The 18,049-nt window shown below is 35.5% G+C and overlaps 1 protein-coding gene across 3 annotated transcripts in view; it reads left to right on the plus strand.

Annotated features, from left to right (window-relative positions):
* The window catches only part of gria3a (glutamate receptor, ionotropic, AMPA 3a), a 48,456-nt gene that overhangs the window by 18,010 nt on the left and 12,397 nt on the right, over nt 1-18,049 (plus strand). For all 3 annotated transcript variants that reach the window (XM_051110021.1, XM_051110023.1, XM_051110022.1), the window contains exons 7-13: nt 104-271; nt 1,978-2,082; nt 2,504-2,611; nt 4,887-5,093; nt 6,188-6,561; nt 8,532-8,730; nt 17,773-18,020. In XM_051110021.1, coding sequence (XP_050965978.1) covers nt 104-271; nt 1,978-2,082; nt 2,504-2,611; nt 4,887-5,093; nt 6,188-6,561; nt 8,532-8,730; nt 17,773-18,020 — 1,409 coding nt within the window. The remainder of the gene's footprint in view (nt 1-103; nt 272-1,977; nt 2,083-2,503; nt 2,612-4,886; nt 5,094-6,187; nt 6,562-8,531; nt 8,731-17,772; nt 18,021-18,049) is intronic.

Genomic DNA, 18,049 nt, shown 5'->3' on the forward strand with positions numbered 1-18,049 from the left:
TATTTAACATAAAGTGCTTTATGAGCTAATGCAGTTGTCACTCCTGAAACTTGCAGTGTGTACGTGGCTGATGTAAACCGTTTATGTCTGTTGTCATGTTTAGTACACCTCTGCACTGACACATGATGCCATCCTGGTGATAGCCGAAGCATTTCGGTATCTGAGACGTCAGCGTGTTGACATTTCTCGTCGAGGGAGTGCAGGCGATTGCCTTGCCAATCCGGCTGTACCATGGAGCCAGGGAATCGACATTGAGAGAGCTCTCAAAATGGTAGGAGGGGTCCATAAAGGGCCTCAGAGAATTAGGAGAAAAGCTGCATTCACATTTTTTAATGATCATTTGCTGAATTTTAAATGGTTTGTTTATGTTTACCTATAGACTTTATGCGCCTGAAAAAGAAGCACAGCTGTCTTTTGAATTCCATTTTTGTGGTAGCTCTGTATATTTCTATGGCATTGCTGTTGAAGATTAATTAGCTGGTGAAGTAGATTTACTTATTATAGGCTTAATAAAAGTTATCATTAATATTGTAATGTTTGAAGCAGATGCCATATAAAATGTCAATAGATCAGAAAGATTTTAAAGGGGACATCAGATACCCATTTTCCACAAGTTGGTATGATTCTTTAGGGTCTTTGTGAAATGTCTGCAACATACTTTGGGTAAAATTCCTCAAAGGTTGTGTAAAACAACACCCTTTTTTACCTTGTCAAAAACAGCTCTGTCCCAAGCAGTTTTGTCTCTTTAAATGCTAATGAGCTACTGTTCAACCTGGCTCTCTCTTCCGTTTTTTGTGTATTCGTTGGCACGTTTGCATCCGATGTCCACTTAAAACGAGCAGTTCAGTCAGAAATCTGTAAGATCTTACCTTCATGCTGTGGAAATACAAACCAGAAGACAGAGCATGATAAACAGATTGCTGAAAGGGGGCGGTGCTACATAAGGTCTATATGGTTATATGATGCTTCCATTATGTTTAAAGGGGTCATATGATGTTGCTAAAAAGAACATTAGTTTGTGTATTTGGTGTAATGTAATGTGTTTACACGGTTTGAGGTTCAAAAAACACATTATTATCCATATACTGTACATTACTCTTGCTCCTCTCTGCCCCGCCTTTCTGATTTTTACAAAGCTCATCGTTTCGAAAAGTGCGGTGTGCTCTGATTAGCCAGGTAACCAATGCGTTGTGATTGGCCGAATATCTCAAGCGTGTGACGGAAATGTTACACCCCTTACCATGTTGTGATGCCTCCTGGTGTGACAAGAGAAAAACACAAACTGATTATAATGACACATACTGTCTTTATACGCGTTGTGTTGCACCATGCGCGACATAACACTATGTCTGCATTTGTGATTGTAGAAACGACAAACAAGAAGCATTACTCTACACTGCTCAAAACTGGTGTTTGAATAGCCGGTAGCAAATTCTTTAAATATGAAGACGTACTTACAGGCTGTGAGTCAGAAGCGCCAGATTGTACTTTCAATGTTGGAATTGCCCCACTTTATAGTGTGCACAGCTACTCTACCAGGTTCAGGAAACAGTCCTGCATAAAATGCGCTGCACACACTCAAATATTTGTGTTGTACTGTTCCGGAAAGTACTTTTGCTTTCACAACAAAACGCAAAGTGTCTCCACAACATGGCGGCGGCTGCAACAATACTATAGCGAGAATAAAAGTTGCGCCTTCTTTCTTTGCGTATACATTTGTGCAGTGTTATGCAAATCTTCCCACACCGTGACGTAGACATGTCGTCATGTTTGAATGAGCCGTTTTAGGAAGGCGTGGCTGAGTCTTAACTTTTATAAAGAATATCTCTTTTATAACATCTTGTAACACTCCAAAGACAAAGGAAAACATGAAATTACATCATATGACCCCGTTAATAATATTGTATTATGCTTTTCTTTTTTGATGTGCTTATTATTTTGTGGGTATTACTGTTCCTGTGTGCTTTTCTCCTGCAGGTTCAGGTTCAGGGTATGACGGGAAATATTCAGTTTGACTCATTTGGACGGCGATCAAATTACACCATTGATGTTTATGAAATGAAGCCAGGAGGAGCCAGAAAGGTTAGTGGCTCTGGGAGGGCAGTTTCTATAAATTCACACAATATTACTGTCACAGTAAAACCACAAGCCACTTTAGAACATTAGCAGTGCTATATATATGTGTGTGTGTTTTTAGCCCCTCAGCATTAAATGTCTCATTTTTAGTCCATTTCTTCAATTTTTTTTTAGTTACAATATGTTTTCATACAGTGCAAGTAAATATTTTCTCATGAAATCTCTTGAAAATGATATTTCTCATGATATGACCCCTTTAACATGCACTTAAACACTCCAGCTGCTCTCATACTTGCTTTCCTCCTCCATCAGTCATGAGATCATGTTTCTACTGAGTCATTCTCTTACTGAATTGCTGTATTTCTGTTATTGGTGGACTGTGATTGATTGATTCTATTTGTGCTGTTGCTGTTTTTGTCCTTTGCAGATTGGCTACTGGAATGAATATGAGAAATTTGTTTATATAGTGGAGCAGCAGGTTACCAACGAATCCTCCTCTGTGGAAAACAGAACCATTGTGGTCACTACTATTATGGTACACTATCTAAAGCTGCTTTTAAATATACCGAACCATGATCCTTCTGCCCTTTCAGGTTTAGTGTCACAGTTGCATTGCATCCTTGAGGGGCAGAACGTTTTTGTGTTTTGCTTTGCTTTGCACTCACTCACTACATGTTGAAACAGTCGATCACAGAAGAGTGTTTCAACTGTATCCGTGTGAGTGCCAAAGCATTTTCAGTTCCATTCCGGTGGCCTGTTGTAGCAGTGACATCACAATACTGGCTTTGGTAAGAAATAGGTTAGACTGTCTCTCTCTCTGCTTTTTTCACTTCACCAAACGTAAGTATTAAATAACTGAGATGCCAAGCTGGATGCAAATTGCAGAAAACATATACACACAAATATACACACAAAACATGGCTGATGGTTTTCTCACACATGGTGTGAAATAGTAAGCATCAGAAAAGGATGCAAAGTAAAGTCGTTTTGCATCCCCTCCGAGTTGTGCTGTGTGTTTTCTGGCTGAGGTCCTGTTTTTAATATCCAGCTGTCCAATCAGATGTGCCCATTAGGTGCAGACAGTTCTTTATTTAGCTCCTTAAAAATGACACAATTGTCCATGCCAGAATGATGAATGTGTGCGGGGATGTAGCTATGTGAGTGAGTGTGGCTAGTGCCCACTCAATAGCAAATCAATCCAATTAAAGTTTTTGATTAGACATTATTTCTCAAATTTATTATTAGCTATTTCAGCCATAGGAGCTGTGATTGAGAACCAGCTCAGAGCCTGTTCGTTCAATATAACGTTCCAGTGCATTCTTGAAATACATTCTCTGATATACAGCTGCAGTTTTCTTTGACTAAAAATAAAAAAATCTTGGCACTTATTTTAGAACTCCCAACCCAACACAAAGTGATTAATACATTTGAGTGAACTATTAGCTGTCCATCCCATATATTAACACGTGTCAGGTTATACACCTGGACATGTTGTGTTGGACAACTCACTGTTTTTAAACAAACACACGTTAATTGAACCAAATGCTAGAAGTGAATCGGTTGCGGCTGTACAGTGATTACAGCTGGGCTTAAACGAGATTCATAATTACGTCCTTAATGAAGAACTCTGAGAACTTGAGGGCAGGGGTGGATAGAGGAGAGGACTGGGATGAAACTGAAAGAATATTAATTAAAGGATGAATATGGTAATTAATCTTTTGAATAATACATAACCTGAAGGTCACAGAAACCAAATCTTCGTAGGAAAAAATAAATTGAACTTCAGAACTGTGTCATTAAGGAATACAGTTGTTATAATACAGATAAGTTACATTACATTAGCAAAATTAACATTTATAATACCAGTTACAGTTGCATAAATAAAAATGTCACTAAAGTAGATGCAAAGAAGCAAAGTCATATTTAAATGTACCATATGGTTCGCCTTATGTTACATTTAAAAGTGATGACGACCTCTTTCTGACTCTGCCTATGATGACCTCATAAGTAGATTCAGAAATAGAAAGCAGGTTAAGTATATAATTAGTTTAAAAAGACTGTAAAAAGAATGTTTTGTTCTGCACAGCTTGTGTAAAGAAACCTATATATATATATATATATATTTATATATGACTCCAGTTTAAATTGCTGGAAACTAACTGAAAATATAGATGATTGTGTTCAGTAAATAAGATGAAAGAAAACTAGAGTTTGATCTGATGCTATTAAAGCAGATTTTGATCTGCTTTTAATGCTGAAGTTTCATCAGATGTTACTTTTTGGCCTAATTAAAATATTCAAAAGCACACCAGTGTGAGAAAACCTACACTGCCCTTTTTAACCCTTGTGCATGCACTCTACACATACATGTTTGTGAGTTTTTTTTAAAAAAAGAACCCCCTAAACTACCATATCCTTGCTTGCTTTTGACGAATGACTCCAGCTTACCAATGAGAGGACCTGTAACTTCACATCTGCCAGTTCTTTAACCTCTCCAGTTTGAAAAATCAGAAACCACCATTAAATACCACCGTCCACAATCCCAAATCCCATTTTAAATTCAGACTAGTCTTCTTCACAGCTGCTGTTTGTCTGGTAGCTTGGCTGTTGGTCACATTGCTGTTACGAGACTCACAATGCATGTTTATATCTCAGTGTGTGAATGAGTAAGAATGGAAGAGAATTGAAAGTGTGTATGTGTGAGACATATCAGCATGATTGCAGGCTAATTAGTGATTTTATGTGTATGTATGTGTGTTCTGGGCTAACAGTTTGAAAGCCAGCTAAACCTCATCTGATCTGGTTAACAGGAAGCTCCATATGTAATGTACAAGAGGAATTATATGCAGTTGGAAGGGAATGATCGCTATGAGGGCTACTGTGTAGACTTGGCGTCAGAAATCGCAAAGCATGTGGGCATAAAGTACAAACTGTCCATTGTGGCTGATGGGAAATACGGAGCACGCGACCCTGAGACCAAGACCTGGAACGGCATGGTGGGGGAGTTGGTATATGGGGTGAGTGCTGGGAAAATGGTCCTGCAATGGGAAAGTGTTGATGGTTGGATAGTGGCTTTGTGAAGCCAGCAACACTTAGGAGGCCTCATATAAAATCACTGAGCACTCTGTCAAAATAAAAGTCACAAAAGCACTTAGAAGATATTCTCACTGACATTTAATATTTTAAACTTTGGTGCTTGAATGTTGTTTCTTTCCTGTGTCACATGATTTATTTTGACACTGTGATGTGATTTTTAAATTACTTTCAATATTCTGGTGTTGCTGACATCACCCAAGTCTTTGGTCATGGTCAGTGTTTTTACACAATAAGGCTCCAAATTAGTGTCTCTCTGCATGTTGTCAAAGCACTACGTGTAGAGGCCTTTTAAAATGCATTTATTTGGGAAATCAAAAATCAGCTCCACCAATTCGGTTCCTGTTAAAGTTAAACAACACAACTTATTCTTTATTCACTGTAAGAATGACAGCGTGCATGTGTGTATTTGCATTTGTTTTGGTTTTGTGTGCCATTCAACATATCCTGAACATATGAGACATATCAATTAATCATCTCAGATGATTTTTTATTTTTACTAAAAATATCTTACATTAGTACCTTATATAATATATTATACACAATGCAGTGTATCTTCGTCATATTGGTAATCAGTCAATTTTTTTTATCAGTTTTGGCCAATATTGAGTATTTATTGGCTGATGTGTAATGTAATATTTAATATTTAAATTTTTATATCCTGTCATCAATTTATCATAAGCTATTTATTGTCCATTAAAATAATTCTTGGTTTATATTGGCCAGAATTTAGTGCATCCCTGCACAAAATATTAATATGAAGTTTAATTTAAATCTATTGTTGAATTTTAAATTCAGTTCTGAGTTGCATTTATAAGCAGATGGAGACAAGAAGGCATTTTGGGACAGAAGTACATGGTAACATCTGTTACATACAGTTATAACATACAGTTAAATGTAAAGAAGTTAATTTCTCAGTTCTGCATTAAAATAGCAGACCATCTAATCACATCTCCATGATCATACTTTGTTTTTTCTCCTATTATGAACTGAGCTTTACTGTGTTCCATGTTTCCAGAGGGCAGATATAGCTGTGGCTCCTCTCACTATAACCCTTGTCCGGGAGGAGGTGATAGATTTCTCCAAGCCCTTCATGAGTCTGGGCATTTCCATCATGATCAAGAAACCCCAGAAGTCCAAACCAGGAGTCTTCTCCTTCCTGGATCCGCTGGCCTATGAGATCTGGATGTGTATCGTGTTTGCATATATCGGTGTGAGCGTGGTTCTCTTCCTGGTGAGTCGTTTCAGTCCATACGAATGGCACCTGGATGAGAACGAAGAGGCGAAGGATCCGCAGACGCCCCCCGACCCTCCCAACGACTTCGGCATCTTTAACAGTCTCTGGTTCTCTCTTGGAGCTTTCATGCAGCAAGGATGCGATATCTCGCCAAGGTTGGTGTATTATTTAGCCCATCCTTGTCTCTCCATCCTCATCTTTCTCTCTCCCCTCATCTTTGCATTTTATGGTTGTCTTGTCTTTCATGGTGCATATATGTTATTCTACTTGGGGCGTTTCACTTTAATAAGCTTATCTTCAAACCTTAACCCATTCTGTAATCACTTTCATCACTTCATACATTCATTCATTCATTTATTCAGTCACTCAGTCACTCATCAATCACAATATTGTCACTACAGCTGTTCCTGTCTTTATCTCCTCTTTTACTCTCTTGAAGTACAGCTTGTTTTAATCAGTGGTTCTCATTTTTTTTTATTCATATTTCTCTTTGAAATTAAAAGACTTGTGCACTACATTCACCCCAAAATATCGGCATCTGTCAGTATTTGTAGCCAGTTTTGGCACTTGTAATGCCATATGTGACCCTGGATCACAAAACCAGTTGTAAGTAGCACGGGTATATATGTAGCAATATCCAACAATACATTGTATGGGTCAAAATGATCAATTTTTCTTTTATGCCAAAAATCATTAGGATATTAGGTAAAGATCATGTTCCATGAAGATATTTTGTGAACTTCCTACCATAATCATATCAAAGCTTAATTTTTGATTAGTAATATGCATTGCTAAGAACTTCATTTGGAAAACTTTAAATGCAATTTTATCAATATTTAGATTTTTTTTGCACCCTCAGATTTCAGATTTTCAAATAGTTGTATTTTCGCCAAATATTGTCCTATCATAACAAACAGCTTATTTATTCAGTTTCAAAAAATTGACCCTTATGACTGATTTTGTGGTCCAGGGTCACATATAATTATTTAACCGATTATTTTGGGGGAACAAGCAATTTGAAATACACAAGTTAGCGCCAGCAGTTAAAATATTTTTGTATAAATATTGTAAGTGTTATTGTTGAAACTTACTGTTAATGATAACAAAATTATTAAACATAAAACTCAGTGAAAACTGCATGTTTTGGATAATAATTGAATTGGTTTCTAAATAATTTAAAGTAAAGAAATTATCATATTTATATATTATTATTATTATTATGTTATATTATTTGTAAAAAAAATGTATATATTAAAAATGTTTAAAAATCTCTTTTATGAGATCAAAAAATAAATAAGTAATTATTAAATAAAATAAATTATTAATAAATTAAATAAATTATTTTTTACAATTTAATTATACTATTTTAAAGGCTTATTAAATGCTTTTAAAGGCATTATATATATATATATATACATACATACATACACATACATATATATATACATATATATATACATATATATATATATATATATATATATATATATATATATATATACATATATATATATATATATATATATATATATATATATATATATATATATATTTTTTTTTTTTTTTTTTTTTGAGAACTGCCTTACACTTTGAGAACCACTGCTTAAAGTGATGCTGGGCACCAACTAAAATAATTTATATTCACCATGTGTTGACTGTAAAGTGTTCAGATTTTCTCTCTTTCACTCTCTTTTTCTCTTTCTTGGAGGGCTACCGTGTTCTTGCTGCATGTCTCTATTTTACTGTCAGCAGTTGGTGTTTATAAACTGTTTCAGTGGAGGAGTGTCAGCCCTCTTCATTCATTCCAGCATTCGTCTATTCATTCATTTCAGTTTTCCTGCCCATCATACTCACTTAATTCCTCTTGGATTCCTGTATTTCATTCTCGAGGTCATTTTTGTGACCCTGTTCTTCTCATCCTCTTCTTTCTGCTGTCTCTCATGTGACAGACCTGTCCAAACAGAAGCTTCACTTGTTTTGACACTTTCTTGAAGACATTTACATGTTTTATCAGCAGTAATAGTTTCAATACAACTGTACTAATTGTTAACCTTTCACAGGGGTTTTGTTTGCTTTCCTATTGTCTCTCTTGCTCCCTCTTTCCCTGTCTCCCACTCTATCTCAGGTCTCTGTCTGGCCGTATTGTTGGAGGTGTTTGGTGGTTCTTCACTCTGATCATCATTTCATCCTACACTGCCAATCTGGCTGCTTTCCTGACTGTGGAGAGGATGGTGTCGCCTATAGAGAGTGCAGAAGACCTGGCCAAGCAGACTGAGATCGCCTATGGAACACTTGACTCCGGTTCCACCAAAGAGTTCTTCAGGGTAAGACAGCAATAAAAATGGACTGTCAAATACAATATTACTAGCATTTTTAGCCAAAAGTAGGAAAATGATTATTGATAATAATAATAAAACTTTTATTCCGTGACCTGTGTTTCTTAGTCCTGATCCCGGAGATCCCCAATCATATTTTGGATCTGTCCCTTTTTTATGTCTATGCTACTGTTCAATAAACGAAAACAATAATATTACTGGAATATTATTACGATTTAAGATAACTGATTTCTATTTTAATATATTTTGAAATGTAGTGTAGTATTCTTGTGATGGCAAAGCTGAATTGTCAGCAGCCATCTGTCTTCAGTGTCACATCATTTCTAATATGCTGATTTGATGCTTAAGAAACATTTATTACACTGTTGAAAACATTTGTGCTACTTAAAAAAGAAGTCAACTTCCAGAACAACAATTTACAAAAAATTTACTCACCCCCTTGTCATCCACGATGTTCATGTCTTTCTTTCTTCAGTCGTAAAGAAATTGTTTTTTGAGGAAAACACTTTAGCATTTTTCCCCATATAATGGACTGATATGGTGCCCCGCTTTTGAACTTTCAAAATGCAGTTTAAATGCGGCTTTAAACAATCCCAAATGTGGTTGTAAACAATCCCAGCCGAGGAAGAAGGGTCTTATCTAGCAAAACGATCGGTTATTTACATTAAAAAAAATACAATTTAAATACTTTTTATTCTCAAACGCTCGTCTTGCCTTGCTCTTCCTGAATTCTGTGTATTCTGGCTTAAGACAGTTAGGGTATGTTGAAAAACTCTGATCGTATTTTCTCCCTCAACTTCAAAAATCATTTCAAAATCATCCTACATCATTGCAGAAGTTCCGACCCAGTCTTTGCAAAGTGAACATGCAAAGAAGATCAAACACCCTTAACAAACAAAGTAAAACAGCGATATAGGATGATTTTGAAGTTGAGGGAGAACATGAGATGGGAATTTTTCGACACACCCTAACTGTCATGAACAGGAACAAAAACAGTCCAGGCAGAGTAAGACAAGACGAGCGTTTGGCATTAAAAAGTACTCATAAATGGTATTATTTTTATTAAAATAACCAATCGTTACACTAGATAAGACCCTTCTTCCTCGGCTGGGATCGTTTACAACTGCATTTGGGATCATTTGAAGCTGCATTTAATCTGCATTTTGGTTCAAAACCAGGGCACCATATCAGTCCATTATATGGGGAAAAATGCTGAAATGTTTTCCTCAAAAAACATAATTTCTTTGGGCCTGAAGAAAGAAGGAGATGAACATCGTGGATGACAAGGGGGGGTGAGTAAATTATTTGTAAATTGTTGTTCTGGAAGTGGACTTCTCCTTTAATACCTTTGTACAAACCAGATTCTTTTTCCGGATTCTTTGATAAATAGAAAGTTCAAAAGAACAACATTTATTTTAAATTTTATTTTTATTTATTTATTTTTAAAATAGAAATAATTTGTAAAATGTACTAAAAACGCTTTTGATCAGTTTAACATATTCTTGTTTTATGGATCCCTGTTTTCTCTACTGAATAAAAAAAAAGGTTAAAGTGCCACTTTTTCTCACAATTCTAAGGCTGCGTCCAAAAGCTCTAAAATGCTGCCTTCTGAGGCAGCATTCCAAGGCAGGAAGGCATCAAGGCACGTCCGAATTCTAATTCTGCTTCACTTCCTGTCTCCGGAGGTACCTTCTTCTGATGGAATTTTGAAGGCAGCATAGATGTGTCCTTTGCTGCCTTCGATTTCCCACAATCCTGTGCGTGTGCGTCATATAGGCTATATAAATAAAGATATTCTGGTGAAATTAGACTTGTTACTTTATATAATAGATGAGATCTTGACCATGATAAACTTTATGAATCGTAATAGTGTAAAAAGCATGATAAATAATATTGTTTGTTCAAATGAGTAGTGAATAAGAATAATATTTACAATATACTACCAATAATAACGAAACAGCCACTAATAACAATGACCTGTTCTGCAATATTACTTGCATCAGTGCTTTTATTTTTTTAAGCAAAAAGTAGCTGCTATTCTCAGTCGTCTTCTCCAACGCATAGACCTTCGGTGGGTAATGACATTGAGGTCTTTATGTATTAATAAAGCATTTATACGTAACTGTATAAGATCGTTTTTCTACAAAATCTACAACTTAACCGTTAGGTAACCTAGCAACGGCGTCACGTTCTGCTGCCTCTGAAGTCTGTCCGAAACTGTTTCTAGAGTTGCCTTTGCAGCCTTCGAAGTCACTGCCTGATAAGGCAGCGAGGCAGCAAGTCAGCTGACTAGGTTTTTGGACGCAGCCTAAATCTTTTCTCAAAATTGGATGATACAAACTCACAATTTTAAGAAATAAAGTGAAAATTGCAAGATAAAAACTCGCATTTCTGACTTTTTGTACTTTTTTTCTCGCAATTGCAAGTTTATATCTCACAATTCTCTCAGTTCTGACTTTATATCTCACAATTCTGACTTTATAACTTGCAATTGCAAATTTATCTCAGTTCTGAGGAAAAAAGTCAGAATTGTGAGTTTGGATAATGCAATTCTGAGAAAAAAAAAATCAGAATTCTGAAATAAAAAGCCACAATTTTTTTTTTTTTTTTTTTTTACTTTGTTTTTATTCGGTGGTGGAAACAGCTTCCATATTACTGAATAAGTTTCTGTTTCCAGCCAAAAAAGGACTGACCCCAAACTTTTAAACAGTACTGTACATTGGTAGCTATAGGCAAACTGTAGTAACTACATCAATACTGAAACCAAAAAAAAGCACTTTATGAAATGTATAATGTATATTGTTATATGTGCTGTGTCGTGTATGACAAAAATACTTTTCAGATCATTCAGCCTGAACTTCGCTAGGGGGAAAAAAAGATTTTAAATCATTTTTAATCACATATGGATAGGGTTTGTGCTTTCTTTTTTTTTGTATTTCAGGCACTAAATGGATTTGAGTCAAATGTGCCAAAAATGTTATTTTTCAAAAATGTATTTTTCCTGTCTGAGCAAAGCCTAATGTGCATTATTCAACTCATTAGGTACTAGTAGCTGAACTGAATCTGTCAATTAAGGTAGACATTCAAAATGTGCAGTATTGTAAGTGTTTTTGGATTCAGGATTGAGAAATACTGCTATATGGGCTTGAGTGAGTGTCTGATATTGCTTTAATTTTCTTTTCTAAAACATCATAAATTTTGAGTTATAGGCTTACTTTACATGTTCATAGGGTGAGAAAGGTAAAGGATTGCTGGCTTAAATCTGAAACAACTAAGTAATCTAAGGGAAAGCACCTATTTGTGCTCATTTACTTGCAAGAAATTCTGAGACTATACTGCGATGACTGCGAGTCAATTGGCAATCTGAGAAAGCTGTCACCGCAGACATGTGACCACCTTTGACTAAAGACATGTTTTACTGAATCTTAGCCAGAAACCGTTTTTCATGTGAGGCAGCCAGAGGCAGAGTATGTGTGTGCTTGTGTGTTTTGAGATGACAGGGAACAGGGCAGTTTTAAGATGACCCAGATACACCACTGCTGATGAGCTCATCCTGTCATTTCACCTTAATGTCACGATTACTTGTTGTATGTGTGTGGTTTGTTTGTTTGAAAGCAGATGTACATGTACACGTAATCAGTCACTCACACAGTCACTGTCACCTCACAGACCTACTATAGAGTGGTTGAAGATTGAGATGGAGAACACATGAAATGAGGTGCCCTTTTGCTCCTCTCTCTTTCATGAGTTGTCATCTGTTAACAAACTGGATCAGACCAAAGATGACAGGAGAGCAGCTGACACAGACTTGGACTGAATCTGATGTGGAGACAGTCGCCACCTTGTGTTCATAACTCATTATTGCAGCAATCTATCATTGCAAGTACTGAATATAACTCTGCTGTTGTAGATGGTAATGCCGGTTTGAGTTCGTTTTTAGGTGGAAAAGCAATGTGGGTATATTGTGAAACGGTCACCACAAAACAAGCAGTTTAAAGAAATATTCACCCCAATGTCATTCTAAACTCGATGGCTTTATTTCTTCCATGGAGCACAAATGGAGAAATTATGCTAGTACTCTTTTCCATTAAATTACATAGAATGAGAACGAACACTTTCAAACTAAAAGAAAGATGAAAAAGCACTAGAAAAACACCATGAAATAATTATTTAGCAAGGATGCATTCAATTTATCAAAAGTGACAGTAAATTTTTACTTTTTTTAAATAAATGCTGTTCTTTTGAACTTTCTGTTCATTACAGAATTCTGAAAAAACAATGTATCACAGTAATCACAGAAATATTAAGCACCACAACTATTTTCAACACTGATAATATTAATAATAAATGTTGCTTAAAGGAGAAGTTCACTTCCAGAACAAAAATGTACAGATTATGTACTCACCCCCTTGTCACCCAAGATGTTCATGTCTTTCTTTCTTTAGTCATAATGAAATTGTTTTTTTGTTTTTTATTTTTCTCCATATAGTGGACTTCAATGGTGCCCATGAATTTGAACTTCCAAAATTCAGATTAAATGCAGCTTCAAAGGGCTTTAAACGATCCCAGCTGAGGAAGAAGGGTCTTATCTAGCAAAATGATCGGTTATTTTAAAAAAAAAATATATATATATATATATATATATATTTTTAACCTCAAACGCTCGTCTTGTTCAAAATTCTTTTTTTTTTCTGGTTCAGTATAGTCAGGGTATGTTGAAAAACTCACATCTCATTTTCTCCCTCAACTTTGCAATCGTCCTACATCACTGCAGAAGAACCGACCCAGTGTTTGCAAAGTGAACATGCAAAGAAGATCAAACGCCCTTTACAAAAAAGGCTAAAACAGTGATGAAGGATGATTTTAAAGTTGGAGGAGTTCAGACAGACCTAGACATGATGAGCATTTGAGGTTTTTTTTTTTTTTACAAAATAACCGATCGTTTCACTAGATAAGTTCATTTAAACCCCCTTTTGAAGCTGCATTCAAACTGCATTTAAAAGTTCAAACTCACAGGCACCATTGAAGTCCACATTATGGTGAAAAATGCTAAAATGTTTTCCCTTAAAAAACACAGTTTCTTTACGACTGAAGACAGAAAATGAACATCTTGGATGACCCACCGTACATTATCTGTACATTTTTGTTCTGGAAGTGAACTTCTCCTTTATGCACCAAATCAGTAAATGATTTCTGAAGGGTCATAACACTGAAGACTGGAGTTATGGCTACTTTGCCATTACAGGAATAAATTGCATTTTAAAATATATAAAGCAGTTATTTTTAAATCATAATAACGTTTCACAATATTACTGCTTTTGCTGTTCCTCTTTCATAAAAATATCTGACTGGCCTCAAAATTTTATTATAAGGATTACATGAAAACATCTTCAAAATTGCTCCTTTTGTGGTCTGAGGAAGTCGCTCACACGTACAGTTTTGAAAAAGCATAAGTCTGGGTAAATAATAACAGGATTTTCATTTTTTTTTGTGAACTGTTTTTTTTTAATGAAGGTAGTGATTGATTAAAGAATTAGCTCATTTCCAAAATAAAAATTTCCTGATAATTTACTCACCCCCATGTCATCTAAGATGTTCATGTCTTTCTTTCTTCAGTCGAAAAGAAATTAAGGCTCTTGAGGAAAACATTTTAGGATTTTTCTCTATATTGTGGACTTCAAAGGGGATCAGCGGGTTGAAAGTCCAAATTGCAGTTTCAGTGCAGGTTCAAATGGCTCTACATGATCCCTTTAATGAAAATGTTAAAATACAGAAAGGTTTCTGGGAGGGTTACGTTTAGGGGTTTGTTAAGTACTTGAGCATTCAATTGGCCCGACACAGGTCATTCAGTAGTGTAAGTTGGTACTATATGTTTATCATGTCAGAGATCTGGAAAGAGGTATTACTTTGCATTTCCATTTGGTGCCGCTAGTGGCACAGAAATTGCACACTTCCCCTTTTGAATTCTACAGTTTGTGTCTGAAAACTTAAGAAAAACACATTCACATATACTCCTACACCAGCTGTTTGGAGGTCAAGTTAACCTACTTACATGTACGATATGTGTGAGTGTATGTGTGTAAATCTGTGCCCTATAAAGGAAGGAGTGTGTGTGTGTCTGTGTGTGTTTGTCCTAATAAATTTAGGTGTATGTGTGTGTGTTCTCTCCAGAGATATCCTGTCCGCTACATGGCCATTTATAGCTACCCTCGCAAGAGATGGGCACTGAATATTTTGGTTTATGAAACTTAAGCTTTGATTCACCCCAAATGCAGAATTGCAGCAGAATTACAAGGATGAGTAAAGCCATAATTTCTCTGTTCTTTCATTCAGCCTACGCATTCTAAGTATAAGAAAGTTGTGTGCGAGAAATGTTTAGGTTTATTCTTAACTTAAATGGTCTTGGCTTTAAGTCATGTAAAAAACTTGTGTCCTCGAATTTGATTTTGATTATGGTATGTTCAGTAGTCAGTGAGTCATCTTATACATTTCACAGAGAATGTTTGTAATGCCGCTAAAAGGAATAGCCTTGGTTGAGCAACCTTGGCAGATGTTTCTCCCTCTAGACAATGTGAGGGACCTTTTCAGTGATTACTTAGAGAGCTCTTCTTTTTCTCCTAAGATTTTATGTTTATGTTTTTAAATGTTTATTATTTAATGAATTATTTATTCAACTTATAAATACATATTAAAGGAGAAATTCACTTCCAGAACAAAAATTTACACATAATTTACTCACCCCCTTGTCATCTAAGATGTTCATGTCTTTCTTCAGTCGTAAAGACATTGTTTTTTGAGGAAATTTCAGGATTTCTCTCCATATAGTGGACTTCTATGGTTCCTGCGAGTTTAAACTTCCAAAATGCTGTTTAAATGCAGCTTCAAAAGGAGAACCCAGCCGAGGAAGAAGGGTCTTATCTAGCGAAACGATCGGTTATTTTCTAAGAAAAATTACAATTTATATACTTTTTAACCTTTAATGCTCATCTTGTCTAGCTCTGTGTGAACTCTTTGTATTCCGGTTTAAGGCAGTTAGGGTATGTCGAAAAACTCCCGTTTCATTTTCTTCTCCAACTTCAAAATCATTCTACATCGTTGTTTTACCTTTTTTTGTTAAGGGAGTTTGAACTTCTTTGCACATTCACTTTGTAAACACTAGGTCTGCAGCGACGTAGAATGATTTTGAAGTTGGAAAAGATTTTGAAGGTTAAAAAGTATGTTTAAAAGTAAATTGTGTTTTTTTTTTTTTTTTTTTTTTTTTTTTTTACAAAACAACCGATCGTTTCGATAGAAAAGACCCTTCTTCCTCAGCTGGGACAGTTTAGAGCCTTTTGAAGCTGCATTTAAACTGCATTTTGGAAGTTCAAACTCACAGGCACCATTGAAGTCCACTATATGGAGAGAAATCCTGAAATGTTTTCCTCAAAAAACATAATAGCTTTTTTACGACTGAAGAAAGAAAGACGTGAACATCTTGGATGACAAGGGGTGAGTAAATTATCTGTACATTCTTGTTCTGGACGTGACTTCTCCTTTAATGAATGTTAATTTTCAACCTATTTTGGGTTCATTCTAAGCCAGAAATATAGTAGCTTTTAAGTTAAATAAAACTAATCAGAAGTTTGGGTTAAACATTTAACCCAACCACTGGGTTAAAACAGCCCATTCGCTGAGTTTGTCCATATTTCACACAGCGCTGGGCTGTTTCTAACCCAGTGTAGGTTTTAAATTGAATGCACATTTAAATGCACACCGTAGCATATGGATGCATCCTTTTTTTACCGGTGTGCCCCAGTAAAATATTACAGATAAATCTTTGCCAGATGGCTAAGATTTCTGTATACCGACCTGAGAATCATTTTATCTTATAATATTTCAGCAGCAGCGCAAAAAGTCGATTCTGTGCTTACTTGATCTAATATTTGATGTTTTTAAAAATGTTGTAGATTTAAGTAGCAAATGAGAATTGCTACAATTATTCGGTATATCTTAAGACAAAAGTCTTCTAAATGATTTTCAGTTTTGTTAAAACTAAGATAATTAAAACAGCAGCTTCTGAATAGCGAAACAATATGTAAAAGTATGGTATTTGGGGTAAAAAGTGCCCCTGCTGTGGGGGCTGAAAGGCACAATAATTATGATAATTAATAGAAGGCTGACTTTTCCATTTATTGACATGACATTGTTAGATTGAGATGGTAAATTATGATATATTATCTTAGAGATAATCACCATGTTTACAGTGAAACCATCATATATAAAAATATGATATTAATCACATCATATAATTAATTGTCATTTGTTGTTATTACTGTAAATCTATATTAAATTATTATGGGATCCTCTTCAATGCTTTCAGAATCTTTACATTTTAAAATGATTTTGTTTCTGTATTTTAATATATGTTTCATATTAACATATTCTAATGACAGTATATTTACTGAACAAAAAATAATTATTTTATTTATCAAAATAAGCAGAAAATAGTACAAACTTTGCTAAAGTGATTATTTTGCACAAGTATTAACTTAAGCATTATTTTAAAAAAAAATTATTATTTTAGCTAAAGTATTTGTATCAATACTGTGTGCCTTTTACTCCATGCTGGTGAACCTTTTACCCCATGTGTGGGGTAAAAGCCCCCCCTTGCCACCTCATACATTTATGAGATTTTTAAACAAAATAAACAACTTTGTATGATTTTTTTTTTTCACACAGAATCTGTTGCTTCATAAATGTTCAATACAAACGTTTGTGTTTTTCTGCAATCATACATACATTTTTTCTTAAGGGGTGCCTTTAGCCCCATTGTACCCTATATCTAACCAAATTTAGCTGCTTTTCTAATAATATAGTGGAGAATTGTCTGTGGTGGACTTTTATATGTCACAAAATAAGTTCAAGTCCATCCCTGCTGACAGGAAATCTGAGCCATCCACGTTTTATTAGTAAAAGGTCATGAAACTCACGAATTTCTCTCTCTCCTAACCTTTCATTGTTTTTTTCCTCTTTGTCCTTTCTCTCTTTCAGCGTTCAAAGATCGCTGTCTACGAGAAGATGTGGTCTTACATGAAGTCTGCCGAGCCGTCCGTGTTCGTTAAGACCACCCCTGACGGAGTGGCTCGTGTGCGCAAGTCGAAGGGGAAGTTCGCGTTCCTGCTCGAGTCCACGATGAACGAATACATCGAGCAGAGAAAGCCGTGTGACACTATGAAGGTGGGAGGGAACCTGGACTCCAAGGGCTACGGTGTGGCCACGCCCAAAGGGTCGGCATTAAGGTGGGTGGAATAATATAACAATTCGCTCT

Source organism: Labeo rohita, chromosome 5 (assembly GCF_022985175.1).
Source record: "Labeo rohita strain BAU-BD-2019 chromosome 5, IGBB_LRoh.1.0, whole genome shotgun sequence".
Lineage (NCBI taxonomy): Eukaryota > Metazoa > Chordata > Actinopteri > Cypriniformes > Cyprinidae > Labeo > Labeo rohita.